A 27,982-nucleotide genomic window follows, 5' to 3' on the forward strand; every position below is an offset into this window, starting at 1 on the left:
CTCCAGGAAGTTCGTAAAAATATAGATCAAGCGAAATTGAAAAAGTCCCAAGGGCTGACATTGAACAAAAGTCTGCTCGTACGTTGACCAACTCGTGCTGGAGAAAATGAGCTCCAATCAGAAGCGGCTTCACTTCGCAAAAGACACGTGAAAACGTTCCGATACACTGCAAGCACACATTTGTATTCTATCCTGCCATCAGGGGGCGCCAACTATAGAAGATCCTCTATAGGAGTCTTTTCACTACAGGAAGAACTGAGCAGCGGAAAATTGCTCTCGAGCTATTGGATAGGAAAGCATAAGCATGAATGATGGATGAGTAAATAGAGAACCACCATGCATGTTTCTAATAGGCCGTTTTGATGAATTATTGCATGGAAGGTTATAACGTAAGAAAATATGTGATTATATAACATATTGCTTTGGTGCTGCAGGTTTCGTAGCCACGCCGCCGTCAACGAGACCCCGAAACAGGCTCAATGTTTTTCTGCAGATGTTTATAAATGTGTCATCAAACACTGGCTTGGATCCATGTCTGGAGCTTTTAGAAAAAAATTGAGCTCCTGACCCCGAGGTGTCTGTTGCTTGATGGTGAGGTGGCCACGTTGTCCTTCATGCTACCATTCAATGCAGTTGAAGCAGGATTCAATGAGGAAGTCGCAAGATCATTCCAATATTGTTTGCCAAAGCGTTAGCAGAATCTGCCTGTGAAAAGACCGACGGCTTTCTTGACAAGCGTGCTGTGTCGTTTAAATGTGTCTGGATGTTGCCGACCAGAAGGTGAGGTCACTTCTGTTTCTCTTGATGAGCCTCTCAGACTCACACTAACCCCCGAAACCGGGGTTCACCAATTCTGGTCCTCGAGGTCCAGGAGTCCTGCAGATTTGAGAGATTTTTGCCCACTAGCGCACCTGATTCATATCATCAGCTTCTCAGCTTGCCTGATAACGATCACGATCTTCAGTATCGGGTATGTTGGTAGGCGGAAACTACGGAAAAATGTAAAACCTGCATGGCTCCGGACCGCGAGGACCGGAATTGGTGAATGCTGCCTTAAAGTCTTAACTTCTAGTCAAGTCTTAACTTATCTAGTCTAGTGCTGTCCCGATCCTAACCCTTAACACTAACCCCAAATCCAATCAATACCGTAGCTTTATGACCCCAACTATAAATCCGATAACCCATTATCCTAACTTCAACCATAAAACAAATCCCCCAGAACTTGAACCCCCTACACATGAACCCTTACCATAACCCTGAAATTGTAACCATTCCAATAAGGATCGTTCCTAACCCCAAGCGCTCGCACCTGCGGGCCTTCAACACTGCTTACCCGAGGGGGTGTGGTGGTTTGTCTTTGACTGTGTGTCTGGGGGGGGTATCGGTCCTCTGGTGGTCTCCAAACCTTGGACCCCCGTAACTTGGCCCCATGCATCAGGGAGGGCTGGCGTTTGGGGTTGGTCCTGGGTACCCACCCTCATTTAAAAATTGAATTCCGGAACCTTTAAACGTCACTTCATATTTTTTGCTCTCTTCGTCTGGAACCGTAAATACTTTGTGTAAAGCCCACCAGTGATTCTGAAACAGAATTGTCCTCACTGTCCGGTGCAACATTTTTGTGAACTTGTGTTTCCGATGTGTCTCGTCCCCCCCACTCCCATTCCCCCGTCCCCCCCACGGCGCAGGGTCCCATCTCGCTCGGGTCTAATCTTGCAGGGTAACTTGTCATTTTCTCAGCAGCCACAGACTTGACAGTGGGCAAAATCTACGCCGCCATGATGATCATGGAGTACTACCGGCAGAGCAAGACCAAAAAGCTGCAGGCCATGCGGGAGGAACAGGTAGAGCGGATCCTAACGATAGTTCCTCATCCGGCGACGTGTTTTCCAGGGCGAGCCCGTGGACCGAGTTCTTTGTTGTTTTGACTCCAAAGTATCAATGAAATGTTGGTATCATTATAGGAGCATCGTGTTCTTCAATTTTGGCTAGCATGCTAATTGCACAAGGTTTGCGCCTTTAGCCGATAGCTGTTAGCGACGGGGTTGGGACTCACAAAGTAAGGCATGATACGGTATCAGGGAGATATTTGGCATATTTAGTATCGCGATGCAGCTTCTGTTTCTCTTGAGGATCCACTTGGGATACCCTGACCCCAAATGCTAATCCTAACCTGATTCATCACCGAAACTCAGAACTCCTAAGCCTTATTCTTCTGTTGGATGTCCGTCCGTCTTCTTCCGCGTATCCGGGCTCGGGTCGCGGGGGCAGCAGCTTTAGCAGGGAAGCCCAGACTTCCCTCTCCCCAGCCACTTCAGCCAGCTCCTCCGACGGGACCCCAAGGCGTTCCCAGGACAGCCGAGAGACATAGTCTCTCCAGCGTGTCCTGGGTCGTCCCCGGGGCCTCCCGCCGGTAGGACATGCCCGGAACACCTCCCCAGGGAGGCGTCCTGCAGGCATCCGAACCAGATGCCCGAGCCACCTCAACTGGTTCCTCTCAACATGGAGGAGTAGCGGCTCGACGCTGAGTCCCTCCCGGATGGCCGAGCTTCCCACCCTTCTGTTGGATGTTTCACACAGAATCCAACCCCGAGTCTCCCCTTTACCCTTTATGTGTCTGGGGATGTACCTCACTCTGAAGACCCAAACTCCAACCAAAACCACAAGGAAAACTCTCTCACTCTAATCGTAGCCCCAAATCCTTTCATCCAAAAACCCCTCGCCATAACCTAAATATTCTGGTATAAAGACGGTACATCCAATTAGCAAGTCACAGCTAAGTGGTTCAATTATGGCGTTGGGATTGGGTTGACTGGGTTTAGTACTGGGTTGCGGGATTCAGAATGATGTTGGCCACATTTTTCAAATACAACCGTGATATTGATATTTTCAGCCCCCCTATCGATATCATGCCAGAAAACGAAACATTCCCCTTTTGGTCCCACCCCTCGTTAGCAAGCTACCGCGTGGTTCCCAATCGTGCACTTGTGATGAAATGACCTTTTTCTTTTGTTTGTTGATGATGTTCTGAACTTTGATAATACTTGATTTCCTGCCTCTTGCGCCTCCCGTGCAGTCATCGTGAACGCCAATCAGATTGCACTCGCTTTTTCAAATATGAAATTCCTGCCAGGGGTGTAATGGTGCATGTGTTTGGATTTTTCGGTACGGAAAGATCTCACCCGAGGAGCCTAGTGCATATTACCACCATATTGCCGGACTCAGAACTGCCGGTTTTGAATCTGTTCTTAACCCAAAAGAGAAGTCGATACCTTTGAACGGCTTCCCTAACGAGGTTTCCACACGATAAAGACTAGAGAGGGTTCCAAACCAGCTGGGATTTTTTTTGGGATGGGACATCCCGTTACACCCCTTGCATTTTTCATTCAATGCGGACGTAAAGTGAACCCATGTTGGGTCCACTACGCGGTCTCTTGGTTTGCTCCTGAATGCAAGCATTCCATGGGACCGAACGGACAACAATACTCGTCTCGTCTCGCCATGTTTGTGCTCGTCCAGCCTGGCTTTTTGTCTTTGATTTCCTGCCGTGTCCTTGCTCTTCTTCTTCTTCTGTTGTCTCTTGTCCACGTCGTCGCTCTGACGTCTGCCTTTTTCCCGCACTCCCTCAGGATGAGGTGGGATCTCCTTATTTGGTCAGTCCAGCTCGACGCTCGCTCGCTCGCTTGTGTGCGTCTGTGAAATTGTTTGAGCGTTTCCTGTCTGTTTTGGCTGTCTGTCTTTCTGGTGGGATGTTGAGTGGTCGCCCCGACGCGGGTGCGTGACGTGTCGTGCCAACTATTCCATTCAGCCATTTCCTTTCCTGGCAACGGGGTCTGACTTAAACAGCCTGTGGCAATCATTTTGCTGTCTATCATACTGTTTCTGTTTTTGTATCGTTCCAAAGCTCCGATCCCATCGGCCCATCGTTAAGGCTCTTTTGTGCTCCAACTACGTACGTCCCAGAAAGCACCACTGAATCTAAATTTTCCCCAGAGATGAAGATTTTATGAATCTGGTTTATTGATTATTGATTTCAAGCAAGGGTGAAAGAAGGCTTCGAGTTTCCAGTCAAGATTTGGGTTACAAACCAGGGTTATACTTTTAAGTCAGAGTTTAAAGCCATGGTTAGGTTTCCAAGCAGTGTTTGGCATTTAAATTTACAGTTTCAAGCTTGCGTTAGAAGCAGGGGTCTGCAACCTGCGGCTCTGGAGCCACATGTGGCTCTTTTAGTCTGCCTCCTGTGGCACTCTGTGGCTCTCTTTCGGAAAAAAAAAAGTTGAAATTAATATTGGTAGTGTAGTCATCACGTCGGGGTCACCATTTTTTAAAAAAATTTTTTTTAGATAAAATATTCTTTAAATTTACGGAAGAGGATTGACTTTAAAGTCAGAATTCTGAGATTAAAGTCAGAATCCTGCCAACCTTTGTTTTTTCCTTCACTGGCCCTAATACTCTTCCATGAATAATTAGAGTCAGAGTCCAAAAGTTTAAGTTGTCAGAAAAATGGAGATAAAAAGGTAGATGAAAAGGTTTTTTAAATGACCTGAAAATTTCAAAAAAGTGGCCATAAAATGTCTGAAAAGGAAGAAAAAGCAGAATATTACAATAAAATGTCCATGAAATTGCCAAATATGTCAGAGAATTGAATAAAAAAGGCGGAAATGAAAACGTAAAAAAAATAACCATAAAAAAACTAAAGAAGAAAAGCAGAAAATGGCCATAGTCATTGGAATTGCCAAAAACGCCAGAAAATTGATTTTGTTCAAAATGCCACTTTAACATGTCCAAAATCAAAAGAAGAAATCCCAAAAACTACCATAAAATGTCCACAAAATTGCCAGAAATTTGACAAAAAGGCAGAAAAGTCTAGAAATGTATGGAAAATTAATTATTAAAAAATACAAAAACTGAAAGGTAGGAAAAATTAAAAATTAGGGTTTGATGCCAGTTTTAGGAGTTTAGGTTCAAGTTTCAACCTTTGGTCAAACAAGGGTTAGTCTTCCCATGTAGGCTCACAAGTCTCAAGTTCCAAACTAGGGATTGAAGTCTGGCTACGGACACGACGCGTATCGAACATAAACGAGCCTTGGCACGACTTATCTCTTGTTCATCGCCATCATCCAAACGGTTCGTGGAGGCCATGACAGGCAAACTTTAAGTCACGCTGGAAATGTCTCCTCAAACGTTGAACGCATCAATCTTTAGGATTGTGTCCTGACACGCATCAGTCTATTATGTGTACAGGATTTCGCCGAGTCCTTGCACATCTTTCTTGTCTCCATTGACAGTGGCTCATTTATGTCACGGGAGAAGCTCCCCATTGTCGCAGGTCCGAGTTTTGTTTGATTAAGACCCTTTTCCACTGCACTGGGCCTGCACGGCAGGGATGGGGGTGGTCACGTTCCAGCGTCTCTCATTTGGAGCTGCAGTGCACCCAGGATCGTAATCTTGGGTTTGGGTTTCCAACAAGGTTAGGTGTTTAACTCATTTGCTCCCAAAAACGTATAAATACGTTCTTTTTTTTCAATGTTACCCGTGTCCCAAAGACATATTCATACGTTTGCTATGTAAGTTATTACAAAAAACAGCCAGCAGGTGGCAGCAGCGTGTAAGCGATCAACCAGGGCCATATTGCAAAATAAGCTGTTTCCCCCACAGTTTGAAACAGATTTGTGAATAATGATGAAACTTAGCTAATGCTAATTGATGCAAAACGGAAACAGGTAGAAATATCCTTTTTTTTCCTGATGAAAGAAGAGACTCTAATCTTTCTTTTGGTAGGTTCCATGTTTTGTAGCAATAGAACAGAATATTCTGTGGGCCTTCCAAAACCAGTCAAAATCTAGTAAAACAACCAGGAGCGAAGGGGGTTGCTTCAGTGAAAATGGCTGGGAGTGAATGAGTTAAAAGCCAGGGTTAGAGTTCAAATTAGGGTAAGAAACGTGAGTTCAAGTTTCAAGCCTAGTTTAGCGTTTCAAGCGAGGTGTAAGGATTCAAATGAAGGTTTTGTGCCAAGGGTTAGGGTTTGAGTCTGGGTTCGGGTTTCAAATTGAAGTTTGAAGTTTTGGTTAAGTTTTTATACCTGGGTTGGGATTTCCTTGAAGTATTGTTTTTTTTTTTAATTAAGGTTTTACGCTTAGGATTCAAATGAGGGTTTCCAACAAGGGTTTCAACTTTTGGTTTGAAGTCTGCTTTAGGCTCCAAATTATTGTTTCAAATTTCTTTTTGAAATCTTGGTTCGGGTTTCCAAAACGGGTTCGGGTTTCATATTAAGGTTAGTGTTCGGGTTTGAAGTTAGAGCTTGAAACCAGGGTTATGGTTACAAATTCAGGTTTCAAGCCTAAGCTACGCTTTCAAAGAAGGGCTCGAGTTTCAAGTTGGCCTGTCAAACCTCGCTTCGAGTTCCAAAATTCAGCTTTCGAGTCTTGTTGAGGATTTGGCTTCAAATTCTGCCGCCGCGTAGCGCAGGTGACCACTTCCTCCGATGCTCGCATGCGGCCTGCAGTGGAAACGTGTCTTCAAGTCCCAAGTGAGTTCTGATCCCAGATCAGCCGTCTGGTGGGGAAAACTTCACCTGGCCACAGCCCCGTGCTGCTGATGGCGCCCCGTGCGTGTCCTGTCTTTCCATGTGTAGCCACCCAACTCCTCGCACCCTCTCCAATTTTTCCCTTTTGAGCCTGCATGTGCTGTATCTCACCCAGAACCGACCGCCGTTAATGTTTCAACGAATGGAGCCGCCACCGGAGGGCGACGGCACCGACGGGCTCGGGGGGCCCGGCCTCAACAGCCTCCCTGGTACTCAGCCCGACAATGTCAACAGCATGTGAGTACTCAATCAACTCATTGAGTGGTCGCATCAATTGAGTTTTGGTTGATTCGACTTAACGACTGATCACGTGGATTCATGATTGGCGGGTGAAGCTGATCGAATTGTCAGGTTGATTGACAATTGGCTGATTTGACTCATTGAGGGGTCATGTGACTTGATTGTCGGCTGGATCAACTCATCAAGTCGTCATATTAATTGATAATTGGCTGATTCGACTCACCGAGTAGTCATGTGAATTGAGGGTTGGTTTATTTGACTCATTGAGTGGTCATGTGACTTTTTTTTCTTTCTTTATTTTTTCTTAAGAGCTCAGTATTGTTCATTCGGTAATTCGGTCATGTGACTTGATTATCGGCTGATTCAACTCAAGTTGTCATGTTAATTGTCAGCTGATTTAACTCATCGAGTGGTCATGTTAATTGATAATTGGCTAATTCGACTCATAATTAATAATTGGCTAATTCGACCCATCGAGTGGTCTCCTTAATTGACGGTTGGCTAATTCGACTCATCGAGTAGTCATGTGAATTGATGGTTGGCTTATTTGACTCATTGAGTGGTCATGTGACTTGATTGTCGGCTGGATCAACTCAAGTTGTCACATTAATTGATAATTGGCTGTTTCGACTCATCGAGTAGTCATGTCAATTATCAGCTGATTTAACTCATCGAGTGGTCATGTTAATTGATAATTGGCTAATTCGACTCATCGAGTAGTCATGTGAATTGATGGTTGGCTTATTTGACTCATTGAGTGGTCATGTGACTTGATTGTCGGCTGGATCAACTCAAGTTGTCACATTAATTGATAATTGGCTGATTCGATTCATCGAGTGGTCATGTCAATTATCAGCTGATTTAACTCATCGAGTGGTCATGTTAATTGATAATTGGCTAATTCGACTCATAATTAATAATTGGCTAATTCGACCCATCGAGTGGTCTCCTTAATTGACGGTTGGCTGATTTGACTCTGAGTGGTCATGTGACTTGATTGTGGGCTGGATCAACTCAAGTCGTCACATTAATTGATAATTGGCTGATTTGATTCATCGAGTGGTCATGTCAATTATCAACTGATTTAACTCATCGAGTGGTCATGTGACTTGATTATCAGCTGATTCAACTCAAGTTGTCATGTTAATTGTCAGCTGATTTAACTCATCGAGTGGTCATGTTAATTGATAATTGGCTAATTCGACTCATCGAGTAGTCATGTGAATTGATGGTTGGCTTATTTGACTCATTGAGTGGTCATGTGACTTGATTGTCGGCTGGATCAACTCAAGTCGTCACATTAATTGATAATTGGCTGTTTCGACTCATCGAGTGGTCATGTCAATTATCAACTGATTTAACTCATCGAGTGGTCATGTGACTTGATTATTGGCTGATTCAACTCATCAAGTGGTCATTAATTGATAATTGACTGATTTGATGCATTGTGTGGCCATGTGACTCGATTATCGGCTGGTTCAATGAACATGTCGACTGATAATATCCTGATTCAGTGATCACGCCTTTGATGCATTTCATCGAGTGGTCATGCGAATCGCCGCTCAGCCGCTTCAACTCATGGAGTCGTCGTGTGCCGTCACAGACCTTCGGAAGGCGGCGGCATGACGGAGAGCCAGTCGTGGATGACCACCAAAGCCCAGGAGATGTTCCAAAAGACGGGTAACTGGAGCCCCGAGCGGACGTACCCCGACGACCTCCATGACAACCGGCACAACCCGCAGGTATGGCGAGCGTGACGTTGCGCGCCCGTGGATATTATAGTACGGCCGAAGAGCGACCGTCAAGGAGGTGGACGATGTTGCGTACTGCTCATAAGGAACATCTCATGATCCACTGATTTTGAATTCTAGATCTTTTGTTCCGCGTTCAAGAAAAAAAAACTGCTGCGGTGTTGGAAGACATCAGCTAGCTGAGATCTTTGGATGTGAATGCTGAGAGAAAAATATTACAAATTTAATGTCATTATAAAAATTGGAAAGATTTTTTTTATATATTTTATGTGAATGTCTTATATTGGTCAGCATTTTTTGTAACACATATATTTTTATTTTATTTTTTAGCAAACATTCCTAAAAAAAAATTTTTTAATATTATATGTGAGTTTTTTTTCCCCAAGACAAAAAGTCAGTCAATATAACATGAGTAGTTTTTACTCGTGACTGCCACCTCTGGCCTCAAGCGTAACTGCAGCATCCGTGTCAGGCTTGTTCACGGTGCACGTGCGAGACCCGGCACGATCTTAAAGCGACAGCCACAGTTGACAAACGAAGACATGACTTCAAATGAGGTCGGAAAAACTCCGCCCCTCCCCTCCAGAAAGAAACTGAGGCGTTTGAGGGTCCGCACACTCTACTATAAAGGGAAGATCAAAGCTGATGGATGCAGTCAGAGTAAAACAGTCAGGGTTCTTCGTACTCATCTGGGCATTGGTGGAGCAAACTTAATGTTAAAAAAAAAAAAGAAAGCTTTAAAATGACCTTTTTAAACGGCACAATGCACCTTTGACATTTTTTTTTTTTTTAATAATGGAAAATAAGTCGTATTAAATGCTTAAAGTCTAAATTTACTGTTCAACTTATTTTCCTCACTCCAAACCCTTCTCTCAGCATTCACTTTTAACTTTTTCATGAGTGTGTTGTACGGCGGTTGGATGGCGGCGATGCCTCGATCTTGTCAAGCGTGAGAAGCCGTTTTTGTGTTGCATGTTGTCTCCAGTCAAGGGAGCAATTTACTATATTTGCGCAAAAGGGTTCGAGTGGATGCTAGACACGCAGTAACTTAAGCATAGTCCAAAACTTGTTGGGAGAGAGTGGCGATTGATCAGACGCAATTTTACACAAACCTCTGAGATGTGTACCATTTAGCAGTAAAAGATTTGTAGGATTCAAAAGTAGTTGGTGTGCTGGTTTTGTTTCACTTTTGGTTGTATTTTTCTTGTTTAGTTCTGTTAGCATTGCGTCGTAGTACTGCTCCAAACCTCAAGAGGCAACACTGAGTGAACTGATTGTTGCATTAATAAGACAATTAATTTAATTGTATTTTGAATTATTGTTTTTTCATTCTATTTGTTTTGATTTAGTAGTTAGTTCATTGTATTTAATTTCATTCAATATATATTATTTATTTATTTTTATTTTTATTTGTGTATTTTCTTTTTTCTTTTTCTCTTTGACTGCCAAAAACGTTAAATAACGTTTAGTAAAATCCTATGGAGGACTGCCAAAGACGTTAAAATACGTTTTTTCAAAACAGAGGTGAAATTAACCATTTTTTATTGTTGATTACTGAAAAACGGAATAAGGTAGAAACAAACTTTTTTTTCTGATGAAAGATGAGAGTCCAATCTTTCATTTGGCAGTATGTGTGTTTCCATAGTCCAAACACATAATTTTCTGTGGACCTTGAAAGATCAGTCAAAAATGCTTAAATCGGCTGGCACCCACGGCATCCCTTTTCTGAAAACGTCTGGCAGTCAAAGAGTTAATGTGATTTTTTTGCATGTATTTTTACTGCATTATTTCTAGTGTTATTTTGTAAATTGAATTTCATTATTTGATTTTTGGGTTGTTTTATTTTTGGATATTCTATTTTGTATTGTGTTGTATTATGTTTTATTTTATTGTATTTCATTTATTTTTTACTTTGTAGTTACATTATTACAATTCCTTTTATTGTATATAGTTCTGATTTTATGATTTTTTTTTAGATTATTGTATTGTGTTAAATTGTCCTAATAGTCCTTATTATTACATAGATCTTGATTTAATTTTTTGAGCTGGATTTCTATATTTTTCATAATGGAGCAGCCAAACTCCAAATCCAAATTGTACCTGCAACGATGCAATTTGATTTCTGCTTGTTTGGTGTCAATGAAACGAGCCGCTGTCACGTCCCCGCGCCGGCATTAGCGCCCCCGGCGGGCCCGGGTGGACAGCGGTCACGCTTCCTCTGGTTGTGTCCTTGCAGACGGTAGAGATGCGGGAGATGGGGCGGGACGGGGACTCGGACCCCGAGCCCTGCCACCCTGTGGACGGGCACGGGCGCACCGTCTCCATGCCCCGCCTCTCAGCAGACAACCAAGTGAGCACCTCCATCACCCCCCACCCTCGCTACATCCACCCTCACCCACCGCCATCCTCACACGCTTCCACCCAGCATGTGATGTGAATTCATTTTTATTTTTTCAACACACAGAAAAAGACAAAATATTCACAGTGGTGCCTTAAGATATGAATTTAATTCATTCCATGACTTCTTTCTTTCCTTTTTTATTTTTTTTTTGAGAGACTTGAAATTCACTCCGGTCTTTCTACTGTCCTGCCTCCCCCCTTCACCAAGCAGCACCCCTTTAAACCCTAATTGAGCCACTAACAACTAGAGTGGGTTATTTTCCTTTTGGTCTTTGTAAATCATTTCAAGTTTTAAATTTCTATTTCGGTAAAGTCATCATCTTCAGTTTCGAAGCTTGGAGCCTCATTGAATGGGTCTAAGTAGGGCTGAGTTGAAAAAAATCCAACAATCGATATCGAATCGATTTTCCTTTATGAGCCTAATATAGATTCATAAAACCATGAATTGATTATTTTAATATCTTTTTTTCCCATAAATTCATTAATAAATAGAATTTTCAAAGTTTTTTTTGTTTCTTACGGTTTTCTTGAAATGTATTGTTCACATTAATTTAAAAGTATTTTCTTACATTTATGAAAGACCTGATTTATTAACTCATTCACTGCCATTGACGGCTATAGACGTCATCAATTCATTTGAATTATTTCTATTAGTTTAACATTTTTTTCCCCAAGAGTATGAAAACATAGATTATTTTTTTTTTGTACATTTAGAGCAGATATAAAATTTGTGATTAATGACTTCACTAGTTACGTCATGATTAATCACAAATTTTATATCTGTTCTAATAAAATAAAAACATTCTAGGTTTTCATACTCTTGTTAACAAAAGTGGGAAATATGTTAAACTAATAGAAATAGCTCAAATGAATTTTTGACGTGAATGAGTCTCCAGAAAAAGAAAAGAAAGAAAAAAAAGGCAGTGAATGAGTTGAGACAATTCCGAATCTTTATTTACAATTATTGAATTTGAATTATGGAAATATTTTCTAAATCATTTAAGCAATTACGGCCTCCGCAAAATTTGATCTTGAACTTGATTGTGGAATTTTTAATCATTGCCTTGATTTTTAAGAAGAATTGATGTTCTATAGCAAATCAATATTATATTGATATATACTGTATAATATATAATATATTGATTGAATCAAAGCGGGAAAAATCCAAATTGAATCGATCCCATTGAAAATGGATGGGGAAAAGTTGATATTTAACGATAAAAATCTTGCAACATCCCCACAATCAATACCCATGGAACGCTTCTCCGTCCATTTCCATTCCATCTGATCCTTGGTGTGTCTGTCGTGTGCGCAATGGGGCCACCTAGTGGTTGCCGCTAGAAATGATGACGCCGAAATGCTACATGTGGTGCGGTCCGCACTAAGCTTCCTTCAATAACGACTTTTTTTTTTGTGTGCTGCTTTCTTTTTGTGTTTTCCTGCCTTTTTTCCACACTGACCACCAGAAATGGTTTGTGTGTGTGCGCGTGTGTGTGTGTGTGTGTGGCTCTTTGTTTGGTTTGCAGCGGAGAAGACACAAGCCTCGCGGAAATAACCTGAGTGTATGTACTCTCTGGCATTCTCGCTCTCTGGCATCGTTTGTTGAACGCGGGTCGTCCGCCGGTGCGTGCACGCCGGTGTTGTTGGGCTTGGGACTGCAGCAGGAGAGGAACACAACATTTTTTTTTCCATTGATTTTCGATTTGTTCTCCAAGCGTTCAGAAGTAAAGAAATAAATCAAGATAATTAAGCAAAAATAAATAAAAAAATAATTATCTTGATTTATTTGTTTTCATATTTGTTTATTTCTACTTTTCTTATGCTTTTTTTTTTAATATTGTATTATTTTCTGAAACGTTTTTTTTGTTGTTTAATGTTGGTTAATTTAGTTTTGCTTTTGTTCATATTCTATAAATGTATCCAATTTTGTTAATTTCTTATAGATTAAATAATTTTAATGTCATCTATGTACAGTGGTCCCTCGGAGTTTGAACATAATTCGTTTCTGCAAAGTGTTGTTCAAAGTCCGAATTGTTCAACCTCCGAAACATTTTTTCCCATAGGAAATAATGTAAACGCAATTAATCCGTTCCCAAGCTCCAAAAACAGAAAATCCTATTTTAATTTCTATTTATGTTTTTTACATTTACAGTACAGTACAGTATTTATACAATTTAAAAAAAACACCTTAGCTTTTTTGTTGTGGTGTGATGGCATCAGTGGATGATAAATGCTATGTTAATGCTAGCTTTAGTTCAGTGCTGAGTTTGGCGACCACACAAGATGGTCCTGCAGACAGCCCCACCCATCGGGTGCATCCCGCTCATTAAATCAAGCGTCCCCTGCTTCTGTTTTCCATCGTATCTCATCTCCATCTTTTTCTTTCTTTCTCTCTCTATTTTGTATGCTGTCTCTCCATTTTTGCTTGTCGTGAAGGTGTGTGTGTGTGTGTGTGTGTGTGTGGAGGGGTGGGGGGGTGCTCTTGAATATGTGTTGCTTGTTGCATTGTAACGGAAGCATGGACCTCAGGCGATGAAAGTGGGCGGGGTTAAGGTGAGAGGCATGCCCCGGGTGGTCAGTGAAGAAAGAGGGGGCGTCCAAGGTGGGGCATTCCCAAACTTGGCCTTTGCGACGGCTAAAACAAGGACACTCAGTCGAGCAGTAGACCTCCGCCAAGGCTACGTGTCTTCTTCGGTGAAGTGTTGTTGTTTTATAATTATATTTATGAAACTAAATTCCTGTGACAGAAATATGCCAAGAGTAGTTAGATGTGAAGAATGTCTTGGATCCTAGATCTCTTTGCCATAAAACATTAATTCATTCATTTCTATTTTTATTTTTTTATGAATTTAATCATTTTAATTGTATTTTTTAATTGTATCATTATATTTATTTTATTGTATTTTACTGTATTTTATTTTATTCACGGATTTTCCGTTATTTGTTATGATTCTTTTTTAAACTATTTTCTTTTCTTTTTTTATTATTATTATTATTGAATGAATGGAATGAATTGTGTTTGCATTATTTGATTTTATTCTTTTGTTTTATTTTTGTCACTTGTATTACTAGCTCTTTGACTGCCAGACGTTTTCAGAAAAGGGATGCCGTGGGTGCCAGCCGATTTTAAGCATTTTGACTGATCTTTCAAGGTCCACAGAAAATGATGTGTTTGGACTATGGAAACACACATACTGCCAAAACAAGATTGGACTCTCATCTTCCATCAGAAAAAAAAGTTTGTTTCTACCTTATTCCGTTTTTGAGTAATCAACAATAGAAAATGGTTAGTTTCACCTGTTTTGAAAAAAACGTCTTTTAACGTCTTTGGCACTCCATAGGATTTTACTAAACGTTATTTAACGTTTTTGGCAGTCAAAGAGCTAGTTTGTTTTTTGTTTCATTTAATTTTTAATTTAATTCATTTTTATTTTCACACTTATAATTATTTTGTGATTGTTTACATCTTGTTCATGTTTTTTAGTTGTGCGGTTATCATTATTAATATTATTATTATTATTAAGATACTATTTAATTTTATTTTATTTGATACATTTTAGATTTTTAGTTAACCTTTTGTTTTTACTTGTGTTTTAAGTACCTCATTTGTTTTTATTTGTATTATTATTATTTTTACTAGCATTAGGGTGCGATGTTCTCCTTTTATTGGTACTTGTATTTTCTTTTAATTGTTTTCATTTGTATTAAATGTGTTAAATGTAATTGTATTTAATATTGCCCATTACTATTATTCTCTACTAGTTTTTAATTTAAACGTATATTTGTACATGTCTTATTCTATTTCATTTATATTTTCACTTTGTTGAATTTTATAATTATTTTTAACTCATCACTATAGTATTCGTTTTTTTTTCTATTTAAATTCTTATCATTCTATTTCATTTGATTCGATTTTGTCACTGATTTGCAGTGGCGTAAAATAAACTGTGCTGCATCACACCGACAGGCAGTTAGCGCGACCAATCCCTTCATGCTCATTAGAAGACTGCCCCAAGCGCGAGCTGGACGTGTCCTGCTGGTTTTAGCGCATTTGTGCCTGGTGATGTCATTTTGCGCCCAAATCCAAGACACGCGCGCCATAGACAGTCTCTCTTGCGCCTTGTGCATGCGGAGGCATGTTCATCGGCGTCACGCTTGCGCTCCCTCGGCTTCTCCTCGTCCCGCCGACCCATCCCGCTTGTCGGGGGAAGCATGGTCGTGATTCCGCGCTGTTGCCGTGCAAATGCTAATAAGCTAACGGTTGACTGCTGGCTGACGTTTCAGATTTGGAAAGAATGACAACGTCGTGGTTTGTCTATGCCAGATGGGTGCGTGAGCCGATGCGAGAATGTTCCGGTTGGGTTGGCACACACCCATCTGCTTCACCGGGACGAGAGCTTAATCCTTTCACGCTGATCTGGTGCCAGTTCTGGTTCATAAGCGAGATTTAGTGTTGTCTGGGTTTCAAGCCTGGGTTGGGTATTCAAATTAGAATGTGAAGCCAAGGCTAGGGTTTTTAAATAATGGTTAGGATATTAAACAAGTTAGGTTTTAACATGTGGGTGATTTGAAGCCAAGTTTGGGCTCTCCAAATGGAAGGGTTTCAAATCAAGGTTTGAATCTAGTCTTAAAATCTCAAATTAGGGTTTAAAGCATGGGTTGGAGTTTTTAACAAAAGTTAGGGTTTCTTAAAAATGTTTCAAATCAGATCTTTGTCTCCGAATTTAGTGTTTCAAATTGAGGGTTGGGTTCCAAATTAAGGTTTCAAGTTTAGGCTATGGATGTAAATCTGGGTTTGTGGTTTAAAACCCTTTCATGCTGAGCTGGAGTCAGAATTATCAGCGTCTCTTATGTTTTTATCACTTGGAGCTGAAAGAAATAGTGGCGATGTCTAGACTGTATGTGGAGGACATCATGACATACTGTAGCAATGGTTCTACCAAACTTGAGCTCTGGTACCCAACCGGTACTGGCACCAGCTCAGTCTAAAAGGACGTACAAGTAGACTCACAGCAACATCTCATCTACTGTGTGTCTGTCCTCTTCCTCAACCACGTACCCGGGTCCCTCAGACCATCACGGACACCAGTCCCATGAGACGTTCCACCTCCAGCCTGGTTCATGGGCGCTCGGGCCGGGGTGTCCGGTTGGATGACTACTCCCTGGAGAGGGTGGTGTCCGAGGAGGCGCGGCACGGCGGCGGTGGGCGCCGGCACAGGGACCGAAGCCACCGGACCTCGCAGCGATCCCTCACCAGATACACAGACGCAGACACGGGTGAGTTGCCACCAAGAGATGTGGTCCACTTTGTGGACCCTGGACCCTATAAGAGGAGCTTCTATGTCCATGTCAGGATGGAAGGTTGTCGAGGTCCTGTAGTGGCACTTTGGTGTGATGTATCAACATGTGGACCAGTCTTCAGCAGGCTCAAAATTCAGGTTTCTTTTAACCTTTGGTAAGGTTTTCAAGTTAGGACTGGATGCCCAATTAAGGGTTTCCAAACTTGTGTTTGAAGCCAATGCTAGGGTTTCCAATTTTCCACGAAAGGGTTTAGTTTTCAAGTTAAAATCTCAAATGTAAGTCTCCAGCGGCTTTGTTGTCTGTACTAACAATTTGTTTCCATTACTGAACCAGGTCTGGGCACAGACCTGAGCACCACCACACAGTCGGGCGACCTGCCCCCCAAGGAGCGCGAGCGGGACCGAGGCAGGACCAAGGATCGGCGCCATCACCACCACCACCACCACCACCACCACGGCTCCATGGACAAAGAGCGCTATGACCGACACGAGCTCGCCCACCGCCACTCACACGACAGACACTGGTCACGCTCACCCAGCGAGGGTCCCGACGGACGGGGCCACAGACAGGTGGGCACACAGTGACACCCAGAACTGAGTCCTTTCCAGGGTTATGCTAGTCATGTTCATGATAAGGAGTAACTTGCACAGTCGCGTTGGTATGGTTAGCAGGTTTGCCAGGCAGTTCTTAATCTCTGCCCTGTAAGGGGCCGCTGGGCAAAAGAGTTTGAGAACTTTCTGGTCTCTTTGTGCCCTACCATTAAGTAGTAAACAGTCCGGGGTGTAGCCTGCCCGTTGCCCAAATTCTAGAGATCCAGCTCACCTGCGACCCCAATGAGGATCATAGGAAATGGCAGAGGTGGGCGCGTCAATGAATTTTGAGCGTCCGTCATTCGGCAATCCTCAACAGTCGTCGGGACGCCGTTCCGTCATCGGCATTCCGTCAATATTTCAAGCCAAGTCGGATTTATTGACGGATTGCCAATGACATTGACAGCCGAAAAACCCTTCCGGCAATGCTTATTTCATCAATTTTTCTTCTTCTGTCAATATTGACGGACGCCCGCCTCTGGAAAATGGATGTATTGATGGAATAGCTTGCATCCTGCTCTGAATTGGTGCATTGATCCGTCGTCTTGCATTGAGATCCCGCAGCTGTGATGCAGTCAAGTTGTTTCCCCCACTTATAGATGTCAATTTCTCTTTTTGCTTTTTTCTTTGTCACTCTTTCTCTCTGTCCATTTCCCTTCAACGTGATGTTGCTTCTTGGTGTGACTTCTTTGCCTCATCACTGTTTTTGACCAATCTACCGATCTGCCTCATCTGCCGCCCCCCTCTTACCTACCCACTCTGCTCCATTCTGGTCTCTCTTCTTGTTGTGGTGCGTTTTGATTTTCCTTGTTTACATTTTGCTGTAGGGCAGTAGTTCGGTGAGCGGCAGCCCCGTCCCCTCAACCTCGGGGACCAGCACCCCGCGGAGAGGCCGTCGCCAGCTGCCGCAGACCCCCGCCGTCCCCCGTCCTCACGTCACCTACTCCCCCGCTGTCCGCAAGCCGAGCTACGGCCCCCCGGGTCCGGGCCGCCTGCGCTCGCCTTCCCCGCGACACTTCTCCCCGCCGGACCACGACCGGGGCTATCACCATCGCCCGCCGTCCCGTCAAGCCTCTCCCCATCATGGGGGCTCCTCGTCCAGGCATGGTTCCCCCCGCTCACCCAGGCACCAGTCCCCCCGCTCACCCATTCACGGTTCACCGCGCTCCCCGCACCGAAGCCGCTGGAGCGGACCTCCGCTAGGTGACAGTCTGGAGGGAGATGGGCCCTTCTATGAGCGTGACTACGAGTATGAGCGGCACCACGAGCCCCCCGCGTATGAGCAAAGCCTTTCCCACGGCAACCCCCACCCGCACGCTTGCAACCCCCACCCGCACCCCCGCTCACCTAGGACTGCTCGCCACGGGCCCCCTCCGCCGCCCCCTCACCCGCACCCTCGCCGGGTGCCCAACGGCTACCGCTCGTCCTCGCCTTCTCCGCATCGAAGAGGGCCGCCCGGGGCGCCTCACTCGCACCACCGGCCCCCTCATTCCCGCGGACCCCGCAAAGGCCTGCATGAACCTTACAGCGAGACAGATGAGGATGACTGGTGCTAGCAACCGGATTAGGGCGGACACGATCGGAGGAGAACAGCAACCTCCAGGGTTCTGGCCTTGCATATGTAGACTTGGTGGGGCGGGGGGCGGAGTGGGTCCAGACATCCTCCCGAGGACCCGGCCTTCAGCCCCTGAACTCTGTGAACGAGAGTGTGGGGCAGAGACAAGGGGTCGACGGTGCTTCAAGTAGACTGACAAACGGAAAACGGCCGAGGCCACCAGGACTACGCTCCCCAGAATCCTCTGCCGGAAAGCCGAGCTCCTGGCAAAAGCTTGGGGCATGTGGGTTTAACAAAGGGTCCTGATGAATGGTCAGGGTTTCTGAGACCGAAACTGCTGGTCGCCATTGGCTGAATCCTTCTTCTTCTTCAGGTGACTCGCTGGCCAGTCTGCTTCTGGGAACTCTCCAAGCGGGCTCTGCTGCTTCCACTCACGTTTTTAAGGGATATGAGTTCCTAAAAAGCCAGGCCAGGCCAGGCCCTTCCCCTCACCCCAACCAGACCCTTACATGCCAAGCTTTGCCTCCAGGAAAAATCACACTCAAGAACAAAACTTTTACATGAGGAAAAAAAAAAAAGGGAGAAAAACCACTTGATCTTGAACTTTTTTTTCCAAGGACAGAACCAGGAAGCTCCGCCTATTCTGCAAAAACCAGCCAATCCCAGCGCTGGCTGATATTTGATGAGTTTTATCATCTCTGTTTACTGTTACAGACTCTTTCCGTGCTGGTATGACATCACTTCCTGTCTGGTGGCGGGGACGCTAAGCTTTGTGTAAGCCCCGCCCAAGCATAGCCTGACAGGAAGTGACATCACGTGGCGGAAAGGGCGGAGAAGAGTCAAGAAAGGACAGACTCATTTCTTCAGTATTTCTTCTCTTGATTACTTCTTGTTCTTCTTGGACATCGGAAGCTCGGTTCTTCTGTTTGTGTTCTCCTTTTTTGGATGGAAACCTGCATGATTGATTCAACACATACTAGAGAGGAAACCGAACCCCGTATTTTGGGACCTTGGGGGTGCGGCGGGGGGCTTTCCGGGAAACTTTGCATTTACGTTTACAAAACGAAGCTCTCTTCCCTCTTTGACTGTTTCTATCTTTGACGGTTGCTTGCCACCAGGAAGGAAAGCAGCCTTTGTGGTCTGCTGTTCATCGGGGGCGACAAGGTTGGGTCTGGGATTTTGGAGGGTTTGCCAAGAGAGAAACGAATCAGAGGGAAGCGAACTTCTACCGCCCGCTATTTAGTATTGTTCATGATGATAGTCTTGATAAAAATGTCCATGCAGAATGACAATGATGTTGATGATTGTTAGCGCTGTCGCTGTAGAGTTGTCGTCACGTTCTTTGTTATCCCTTCAAGTATGCCAAGTCCATCTTGTTTACATCCTTGAAGTCAGGGGTGTCCAAACCTTTTCTTGCAACGGCCGCATACAACAGCAACAAAAATCAATGGCCACAAGGGCCACTTTCCTTCTCGACATGCAGAGCCAAAACGAGAGCAATCTGGGGCAGGAAGTCGGGCAAACAATCGTGATCAAACTGAATTCTTTATTCTATTGTCAATAGAGATTTTCTTCCTATTTTAGTGATGTGTGATTGGTAGAAAACGAGTTAGTAAGATGAGAACAAATTCTTCTTGTGGGGTTTTTTGGCCTTGCCACTCAGCGTAGTAAATTAAGTATTACAATGCAGACGAACCACAATTGTGAATTTTAGTAAAGGACGTGGGCCACAAAAAATATGGCTGGTGGGTCGCAAGTGACTCCAGGTCATAGTTTGGACACCCCTGCCTCAGGCTGACGATCCCGGGTCCCCGGGCGGCTCAGGGGGGAGGTCACTTCTTTTGGTTCTCGTCTTACCGACACCCAAAGACGAAAAGGGTCGTAAAGGGTGTTGAGCGATTGATGAGGCTCGCGGCCGAACTGAGCAGCACAACTGCCCGATTCAGACCTCCGCTTCGGTCCCTTCCCCCCTGTAAGGACACGTAGACCATTTCTGGTCCCCCTCTGTGCCAATAGTGACCTCCTCAGCCCAAGCCCTCCTCTCAGGTCTGGACTAGGTACCAGGTACCCTGCGAGGTTGTAGCACAGCCGAGTCCCTCTCTGCCAAAAACCGGTGTCAGTATTCAAAAGCTTGGTTGTCGCCACTCAGCGTTCATTTAGACGAACCTTGGACAAGGTGTTAACCAGAGGCCCTTCTTTTGGTCCTGGCTTATATAGAATCCTTCTAGAATCTGATTCTCGACAACTATAGACGATCTCCTGAAGTTAGGTATGATAACCGTAGCCGTAGTTCTCGATCGCTTTTTTTTTAATTGGTTGCCGCTCTCGAACTTGCACTCTTGCAGATCCTCGATCGACCCCAAACTCCACGTCTTTTGACTCTATGCAGACCTCATGAGCGTCCGTACGGTTTCCGCAGGCACCACTTGCACACTTGCCCCAGTGCGAGACACCCCCCCTCCCCCCTGCATCTGTTGCCTCCCACCTTTTCAGCACTACATGTGTCGCCTCAAAGGCCTACGAGTAGAGCACAGACTTGCTAGATTTCTGCTGCTGTTTGGCAGGAAGTGAAAGGGCACAAACTGGAACCCTGTCTGCAGTTACTTCCCCCAGACTCCTGGACCCCGACAGAGCCGCAGTGCCTTCTGTATCCGAGTCACATTAGTCGTCCGCCACCTGCACCCTCCCGGCCCCCCACCGCCCGCTGTATTGGTAAAGATCAGTAACACTACGCCTTAAGAGTGCCACGAGCTCCCTTGCGGTGATCCTGATGCCCAAGAGGGGGCGCCACAGCTGTCGCTTGAAATGGAAGCTTAAGGTACCACTCTGGAGGTGTCCCGGGCAAGGGTGCAATCCCTTGGCTTAGGGCCCCCCCACATTGAAAATGGAAAAAGGATTTCCCTACCTTCTAATTGACACACACAAAAAAAAGTTTAGAATTTCCTGTGAATGCCACAAGATGGCGACAAAGCACCACTTTTCTATTTGAAGGGGCTTCGTCCTTTCTAATAGAAGCTCCTCCCCTCACTTGAACATAGCTCCTCGTCACCAAGATACCATGGCACCAAAGCACTACTTTTATGTCAGACAGGGCTTTGCCCTGAGCACATAAACAGCAAATAGACGCGTCTTTCAGCAAATAACACAGATTAGGTTACAAAAAAAAATCTGCATATAAAAATCAAACACAGAATTCTCACAAGATTACAATTTTTAATCCCTACAACTTGTTTGTTCTTGAAAAAAATAAGACTTTATTGTTTTCACTCTAAAATTATATTCATTTTCACGTTTTCAAGGTTTTTTTCTGGAATATTTGAGAGAAAAAAATGGCTGCCGAGACCCAGAAAGTTTGACAAGCCAGCTGGAAGCGTCTCCTTTGTTGTTTAATCGGGTTTGGCGCGTGCCGCGTTGCGGGTCAACGGCGTGTGGACAAACGCGCAACTCAAGGGCTCTTTGCAAAACATCACGTGGGTTTTCTTGTACAGTTTTAAGTGCTGCCAAAAGTCGTGCTTATGTAGCTCAAAGCCGCACATGGCGGTGGTCTCCCCCCGTGTACAGCACTCGATATGTGCATGCGCGTGCGTGTCGGGGAGGGGGCGGGGCTAGGGGGCACGGAAAGGTAAGCGTCCCGTCTTAGCGGCAGCGGGTGTTTTTCCGGCCGTTAGGGGGGGGATCAGCAGTAATTTCACACAAAAGGCACTGGACCACCACATCACCTCATGATTGGTTGTCATCGCCACCATGATGTCATCACTAGGGCCCGACATGAATTGGCTGGCCATTTGAATCGACCAATATTCGTGATTTTTTTTTTTTTATTATTGGCAAAAATCGGCTAATTTTTGCCTATTTAACTCTATGTAGTCAAGTTAAACAAATCAGTCATGTTCTGTAATTCATATCTAAGTCAAGGGACCAAAAAAGACTTGATTTAGTCATTGAATGTTTTGTAAATGAATGCGCTGACTAATTGGTAATCGGAAATGTTATTCTGTCAAATGTCCGGATCGGCATCATCATCAAGAAATCCACGTGGGTCAGGCCCTAGTCATCACCACATGATGTCATCACCACATGATGTCATCACCACATGATGTCATCACCACATGATGTCATCACCACATGATGTCATCACATGGAGGCATTCACATTGTCTGTGTGTGTGTGCGTGTGTTTCTGTCATATTTGAGCAACTGAATTGATGTTATTTAAAAGGAACATACATTTAGAAACAGTCCATTTGGAAAAATTTAAAGTATTTTAGAGCCTCTTGTTGATGCAGTGAAGACAGTGTTGAAAAGTGTAACATTTATTAGTGTACTTTAAAATACTAAAGTGTTTTTCAAAATTGCAGTATTATCGAAAAGGGCACATATATTTTATTTTTGTTTTCAATTGTTGATTTATTTAGATTATCAATAAATATTTTAGATATAGTTTTGGGAAAATGTTTTTTTTTTTTACATTAATTTATGTTTAAAATATTTGTGGATTTGTGAACTTGTGTAGGCCTAATAATTTTTTCCATTTAGTTTGTTTCAACATTCATTTCAGATTTTTTTTTCACCTTTAATTTTGATTTTGATAGTAAATACAAAACAACTAAATTGAGGCTCAAAAGTTGTGTGTGCCTTTCACTGCCACCCCCGCAGCCCCACCAACCCAACTTCCCATTGTCCACGCCGGCTCTATAAATTGTCATGTACACTTTGAAGCATAAAAGTTTGTCAATGGAGATCAATGACGTCTGTCTGTCCTCGTCTTGCTTCTCATCCAACGTAAAAAAAACAACAACAAATAAAATAAAATAAAAATCCCACACGTGCAGTACCATTCATGGCCACACGGGGGTGGTCTTTAGCTGCAGTGTTGTTACAGTACAAGGTGCGTTTGTTGACATCAGGTCCATTGAATTCTTTAAGGTTGCAAAACAATATTTGACACTTTTCAACGGGAAATTGTAGACGTATCTACTCGTCACCATGGCAACCGTCCAAATCCAATCCAACTCGAACACGTAGCTCACATCTTTGTTCTTTTATTTAAATTGGGGTGATGATAAATTACGGATTTCGCTCATGGCTTCGCAATGTGATATTTTCTATTGTAGTTCACAAGACAATGACAAATTGAAGATTTAAATGACAAGTTATGGTTTGTCCAAAAATGTCCATGGGTCATTTTGATCCGCTGCATATTTGACCGCTTATAATAAAAATGATAATCAGCATTTAGTGCATACAACACTTTTAGCCATTTATCAAGATATAATACTTAAAGCATTTGTTAAACTATCTAGTACAAACGAAAAAGAAAAAAAAAAAAGATCCCCCAAAAATAATGAAGTTATTTTACACACAAAATCTTGAGATTATTATGTCAATTTAAACCTCAACATAACTTGAATTAAAGTTTTTTTTGTTTTGTTTTTATAAAAATGTTTCTTGTTGCATATTGTACTTGTGACCCATAAAATAAGACGAGGCTTGTATTTTTTTTCCCCCCCCCCTGGAATGTTTCCTTGTCACTTTCGAACTTGAAAAGGGTCCGTTTGACCCGCAACATAAGAGGAGGCTTGTATTATTTTTGTCAAGGTTTTTAAACCATAAGCCTGAAAAGAGTTGTATATTTTTATATTTTTGCTGTCTAGAGTTTTAAATTTTGACAATGGGTCAGTTTGACCGATAACAAAAGGGGGAACTTAATGATTACAAAAAAAATCTTGATTTTTAATCTTGAAAAAAATGGTAAATTTGACCCACCACATAAATTAAGGTGTTTTTTTGTTGTTGTTTTTTTTTTTTTTGCAGTTTTTAAGTATTTTTTCTTAAAAGGGTTGTGTTAGTTATATATTTTTAAAATTTCATTAGTTTTGAATTTGACAGCGAATCAATTTCACCCACAACACAATAGTAGGGCAGCATTTTTTTTTTTCCTCTTTAAAAAAATTATGGGGTTTAAACTTGAAAATGGGTTTGTTTGATCCAGAGGAACATAACGGGAAGGCTTAAGTTGACGGAATTTTGTACCCAATACCCACAGTTCCTTCTGTCCATCCATCCATCCATCTATCCATGTCATCATCATGGCAACTAATGGATCCAGTAAAACCCGAGCCAGTGCCACAATAGAAACTCACTCAGCAAGTTGTGGATGCCAAAAAAAGCAAAAACAAAGCATCCAAGAGATCGTCTTTAAATAATTACTGATTTTGCATGTGCAACGTGCATGCCACCATGTGGGGTAAATTTCAGGAATTACACAAAAAAAAAGAATATATATATATATATATATATATATATATATATATATGTGTATGTATGTATATATTTGTGTATATATACATAAATATATATATATATATATATATGTATATATATAAATCAAGAATATATATATATATATATATATATATATACATATATGTGAAAATATATAAATAAATAGATGTTTTTAAGAGCAACGTGTTTCTTTATTTCCTTCTATTTAAAAAAAAATTAAAAAGTCCTAAAAAAAAATTTAAATCTATTTTAAAATGGACCAAAAAAATCTATTAAAAAAGAAAAGAACCAAAAAAAAAAAGAAGAAGAAGACATTGGTGATGAGCTTAAAGAATGTTAGTTAATTCACCCGGGAGAACAACCAGAACACTTGAACAGTAATCAAAATATGAAAAAATGTGGAAAGTGAAAAGCTGCCTGAACTTGAATCTGGTGATGTTTTTGTTCCCGGCTAATGAAATCCCTTCTTTTTCTTCTCCTCCTTCTCCTTTCCTCTTCTTCCCCCGTGCTCTGTCTCTCTCTCCATCTTATTTTCCCGCCTGCCATCTTTTCTCTTTGGGTTCTGAATCTTTTCTCTGCTGTTTCTACCTGCAGTGCATTTTGTAATTTCCAAACGCGACTCTTCCTAACAACGCTGAATAAAACCAGAGAGAATGCATTGTACCAGTCTCTGCTTTTTGTGCTTCTTCGTGTAATCCGATTACTCGATTCTGTCCTGTTTTGGTTTTTGGTCTACTTTGTGTCCTTTTTCTGTGTCATCTGTCCACGTCTGAAAAGAAAAGGGGAAAGTTTGCCATTCTGGCTTTAAGCATCCATAAAATAGTCAATTGTGTTATTCTACCAAAGGTCCTTTAAAGGCAAACTTTGACTGCGATTGCGGCTAATTATTGAGGTCAAATGAGCTGTAAATATGCCCAAAGTGCGCATTTCCCCTCATCTCCAAAACGTCCTCACACCGTCCACAGCATCATCAGCCTCCACTTCTAATTTCCTCCTCCTCATCTGCGTCCGCCGCTACGTCACCGATATGTTCTCAGCGAGACGCACACTTTTACACACGCCTACGCAGATTCGCCCCCCTCCCTCCTTCGTCACGTTTTATTGGCCTTTCTTCCTCCCTCCTCCTCCTCCTCCTTTTCGTCCTCCTCCTCTTCCTCGCATCTGTCTGTCCGTCGCCCGCCTCCTCACTCACTCACACACACGCCGCCCAAAATAAACCCCTCCTACACATTCTGTTGCAACAGCGCATCACTTCCTGTCTGTCTGCCAACACACACACACACACACACGCACACACACACACACACAGTTCCACGTTCACATTCATTGTTAGTCAGCAGCACTTTGAGCGCGCGCGCGCGAACACACGCACCGATAGTGATACTTGCTCCCCCTTGCATGCAAACGCACTCACTTCCTGTGCATCAACTTCTCTCACCAGCCACTTTATTAGGTACACTATCTTAAATTTGAAGGGCGAGTGAGATACCCCCCCCCCCATTACAAAAAATCTCATTTGGAGAGTAAATTACACTTGGAAAAAAAAATACAATTTTTTCTGATGATTTCTTTGGGGGAGGTTTGGTTTTTTTGAGTATTTTTTTCTGTTTTATTGAATATTATTTCCTGGTTTTTTGAGTATTTTTTCCGTTTTATAAAATAATAATTTTTTCTGTTTTTCTGAATATTTTCCCTCAGAGATTACAGAACAAACGGTTCTGCTATTAGTCAGTGTGCAACAAGTCACTTGGAGTTCAGGGGTAAAAAAATAAAAATACTCCAAAAAACAGAACACCAGCTCTGTTTTTTGGAAAAAAAAAATTTTCGGTTCTTTTGAATAGATTTTTTTTGAATATTTTTTCCCCTATTTTTCTGAGTATATTTTCCTCCTGTTTTTCTGAATATTTTTTTTCAGCCTATTTTTCTGAATTTTTTTTTTGGACAGAAAAATATATATAATATTGGTATTCCTCCACAAGATGTTACATCAATATTTAAAACAAGTTTGTACATTAAAATAAAGCACAGGATCTTATTTTTCTGGTATGAAAATATTGCATCATTTTCTTAAAATCAATTATTTGGCTTCCCGCCAACCAGTAAAACATTTTCAATGCTAAACAAAAATTAGCAAGGCCGCTATGTCCAGGCAAACAGCCGAGATTAAAATTTGCGCCATCTAGTGGTGGTATAAAGCGTTTTACACCTTTCCACCCTATTAATGCTCAGGTTATGAATTTTATTTGCCCTGTGATGACGTTCTCAAACCGAAAGGTTCGCAAACAAAGGTAATGTTTGCCATTGAACTGAATGGAAATGCAGTTAATCCATTGCAGCTGCAGAATTACATGATTTTTTTTTCATTGTGTGGTTAAAAATATAACTCCATGCAACATAAAAGTCAGTGAAAACACAGTTTATGATGATAAAATGCTGTGTTTTAAGCCTTTTGGGGTAATGTTTTCGTTCGCTGTGGTTCCTCATAGCCCAAAATGGCCGCCAACTCCTCCCAGCGCAGCTTTTTCTTTGCATTGTGGGATGTGGCGGCCATTTTAGATACCTGAAGCACAGAGCAGGAATTTCTTGTTCATTTTTGTTAACATTTTCTTTGATTTCTTAACAAAGCGTCATTGTTGGCATCTTACAGTTGTTCTCAAAGAAATAGGAATCGTGTTTTTACTGCAAAAAAAATGTGTCTTTATGTTATCTGTAATGTAAACAATATCCAAGATTGACTTTGGTATCAGTATCAAGAAAATGTCCGTTTTTGCACAATTCAAAACGTTCCATGTTGGCTCTTTTCCTTTGCTGATGGAAAATTCAGCGAGATGCCGTCGTCCATCTTGGAGCCGCCTCAGCTTCAGCTTCCTTCCTTTCCGCTGTTCTATATTTAGCAAACGCTGGACGTCACCGTGGCGCCTGGTGTGCGCGCGCTTGCTCTCCGCATCTGCATCACAGGACAATCTTAGCATGCTCGGCACATCTGGGCGGAGAGCAAATCAAATGCGGTCGCTTTCCACAGCTCGTTCAGGTGCGATTTTCACTCAGTCCTTTTTCTAGCTTTCAACTTGGCTTTCAAGAATTTCTCCGCTGGCCCAAAATCCACCAGAAGCACAAACCTACAACATTTATGTATTCATTCATTTCTACCAGTCTACGTGTACCGACGTGTACCGTAGGCTATTTGTAGATTGCTTTCGGCCAATCAGATTTCAGCTTCTAATGTGTTGCCATGTAAACGTAATGTGCTCGCTCAGTGGTTCTCAAATGGGGGTACG

At 42.6% G+C, this 27,982-nt stretch overlaps 1 protein-coding gene across 3 annotated transcripts in view; it reads left to right on the forward strand.

Annotated features, from left to right (window-relative positions):
• Positions 1 to 25,367, forward strand: part of cacna1ab (calcium channel, voltage-dependent, P/Q type, alpha 1A subunit, b) — a 116,230-nt gene extending 90,863 nt beyond the window's left edge. Inside the window, exons 44-52 of one of the 3 annotated variants that reach the window (XM_077570818.1) lie at positions 1,741 to 1,841; positions 3,627 to 3,650; positions 6,699 to 6,820; positions 8,427 to 8,565; positions 10,811 to 10,924; positions 12,501 to 12,536; positions 16,047 to 16,251; positions 16,609 to 16,844; positions 17,693 to 25,367. In XM_077570818.1, the coding sequence (XP_077426944.1) occupies positions 1,741 to 1,841; positions 3,627 to 3,650; positions 6,699 to 6,820; positions 8,427 to 8,565; positions 10,811 to 10,924; positions 12,501 to 12,536; positions 16,047 to 16,251; positions 16,609 to 16,844; positions 17,693 to 18,421 (1,706 nt within the window). In that variant the 3' untranslated portion in view covers positions 18,422 to 25,367. Of the gene's footprint in view, positions 1 to 1,737; positions 1,842 to 3,626; positions 3,651 to 6,698; positions 6,821 to 8,426; positions 8,566 to 10,810; positions 10,925 to 12,500; positions 12,537 to 16,046; positions 16,252 to 16,608; positions 16,845 to 17,692 lie in introns of all 3 variants that reach the window. The other 2 variants (XM_077570821.1, XM_077570819.1) reach the window with 2 other exon arrangements.
• Positions 25,368 to 27,982: the final 2,615 nt, after the last annotated feature.

This window comes from Vanacampus margaritifer, chromosome 7 (assembly GCF_051991255.1).
Source record: "Vanacampus margaritifer isolate UIUO_Vmar chromosome 7, RoL_Vmar_1.0, whole genome shotgun sequence".
NCBI classification, from domain to species: Eukaryota; Metazoa; Chordata; class Actinopteri; order Syngnathiformes; family Syngnathidae; genus Vanacampus; species Vanacampus margaritifer.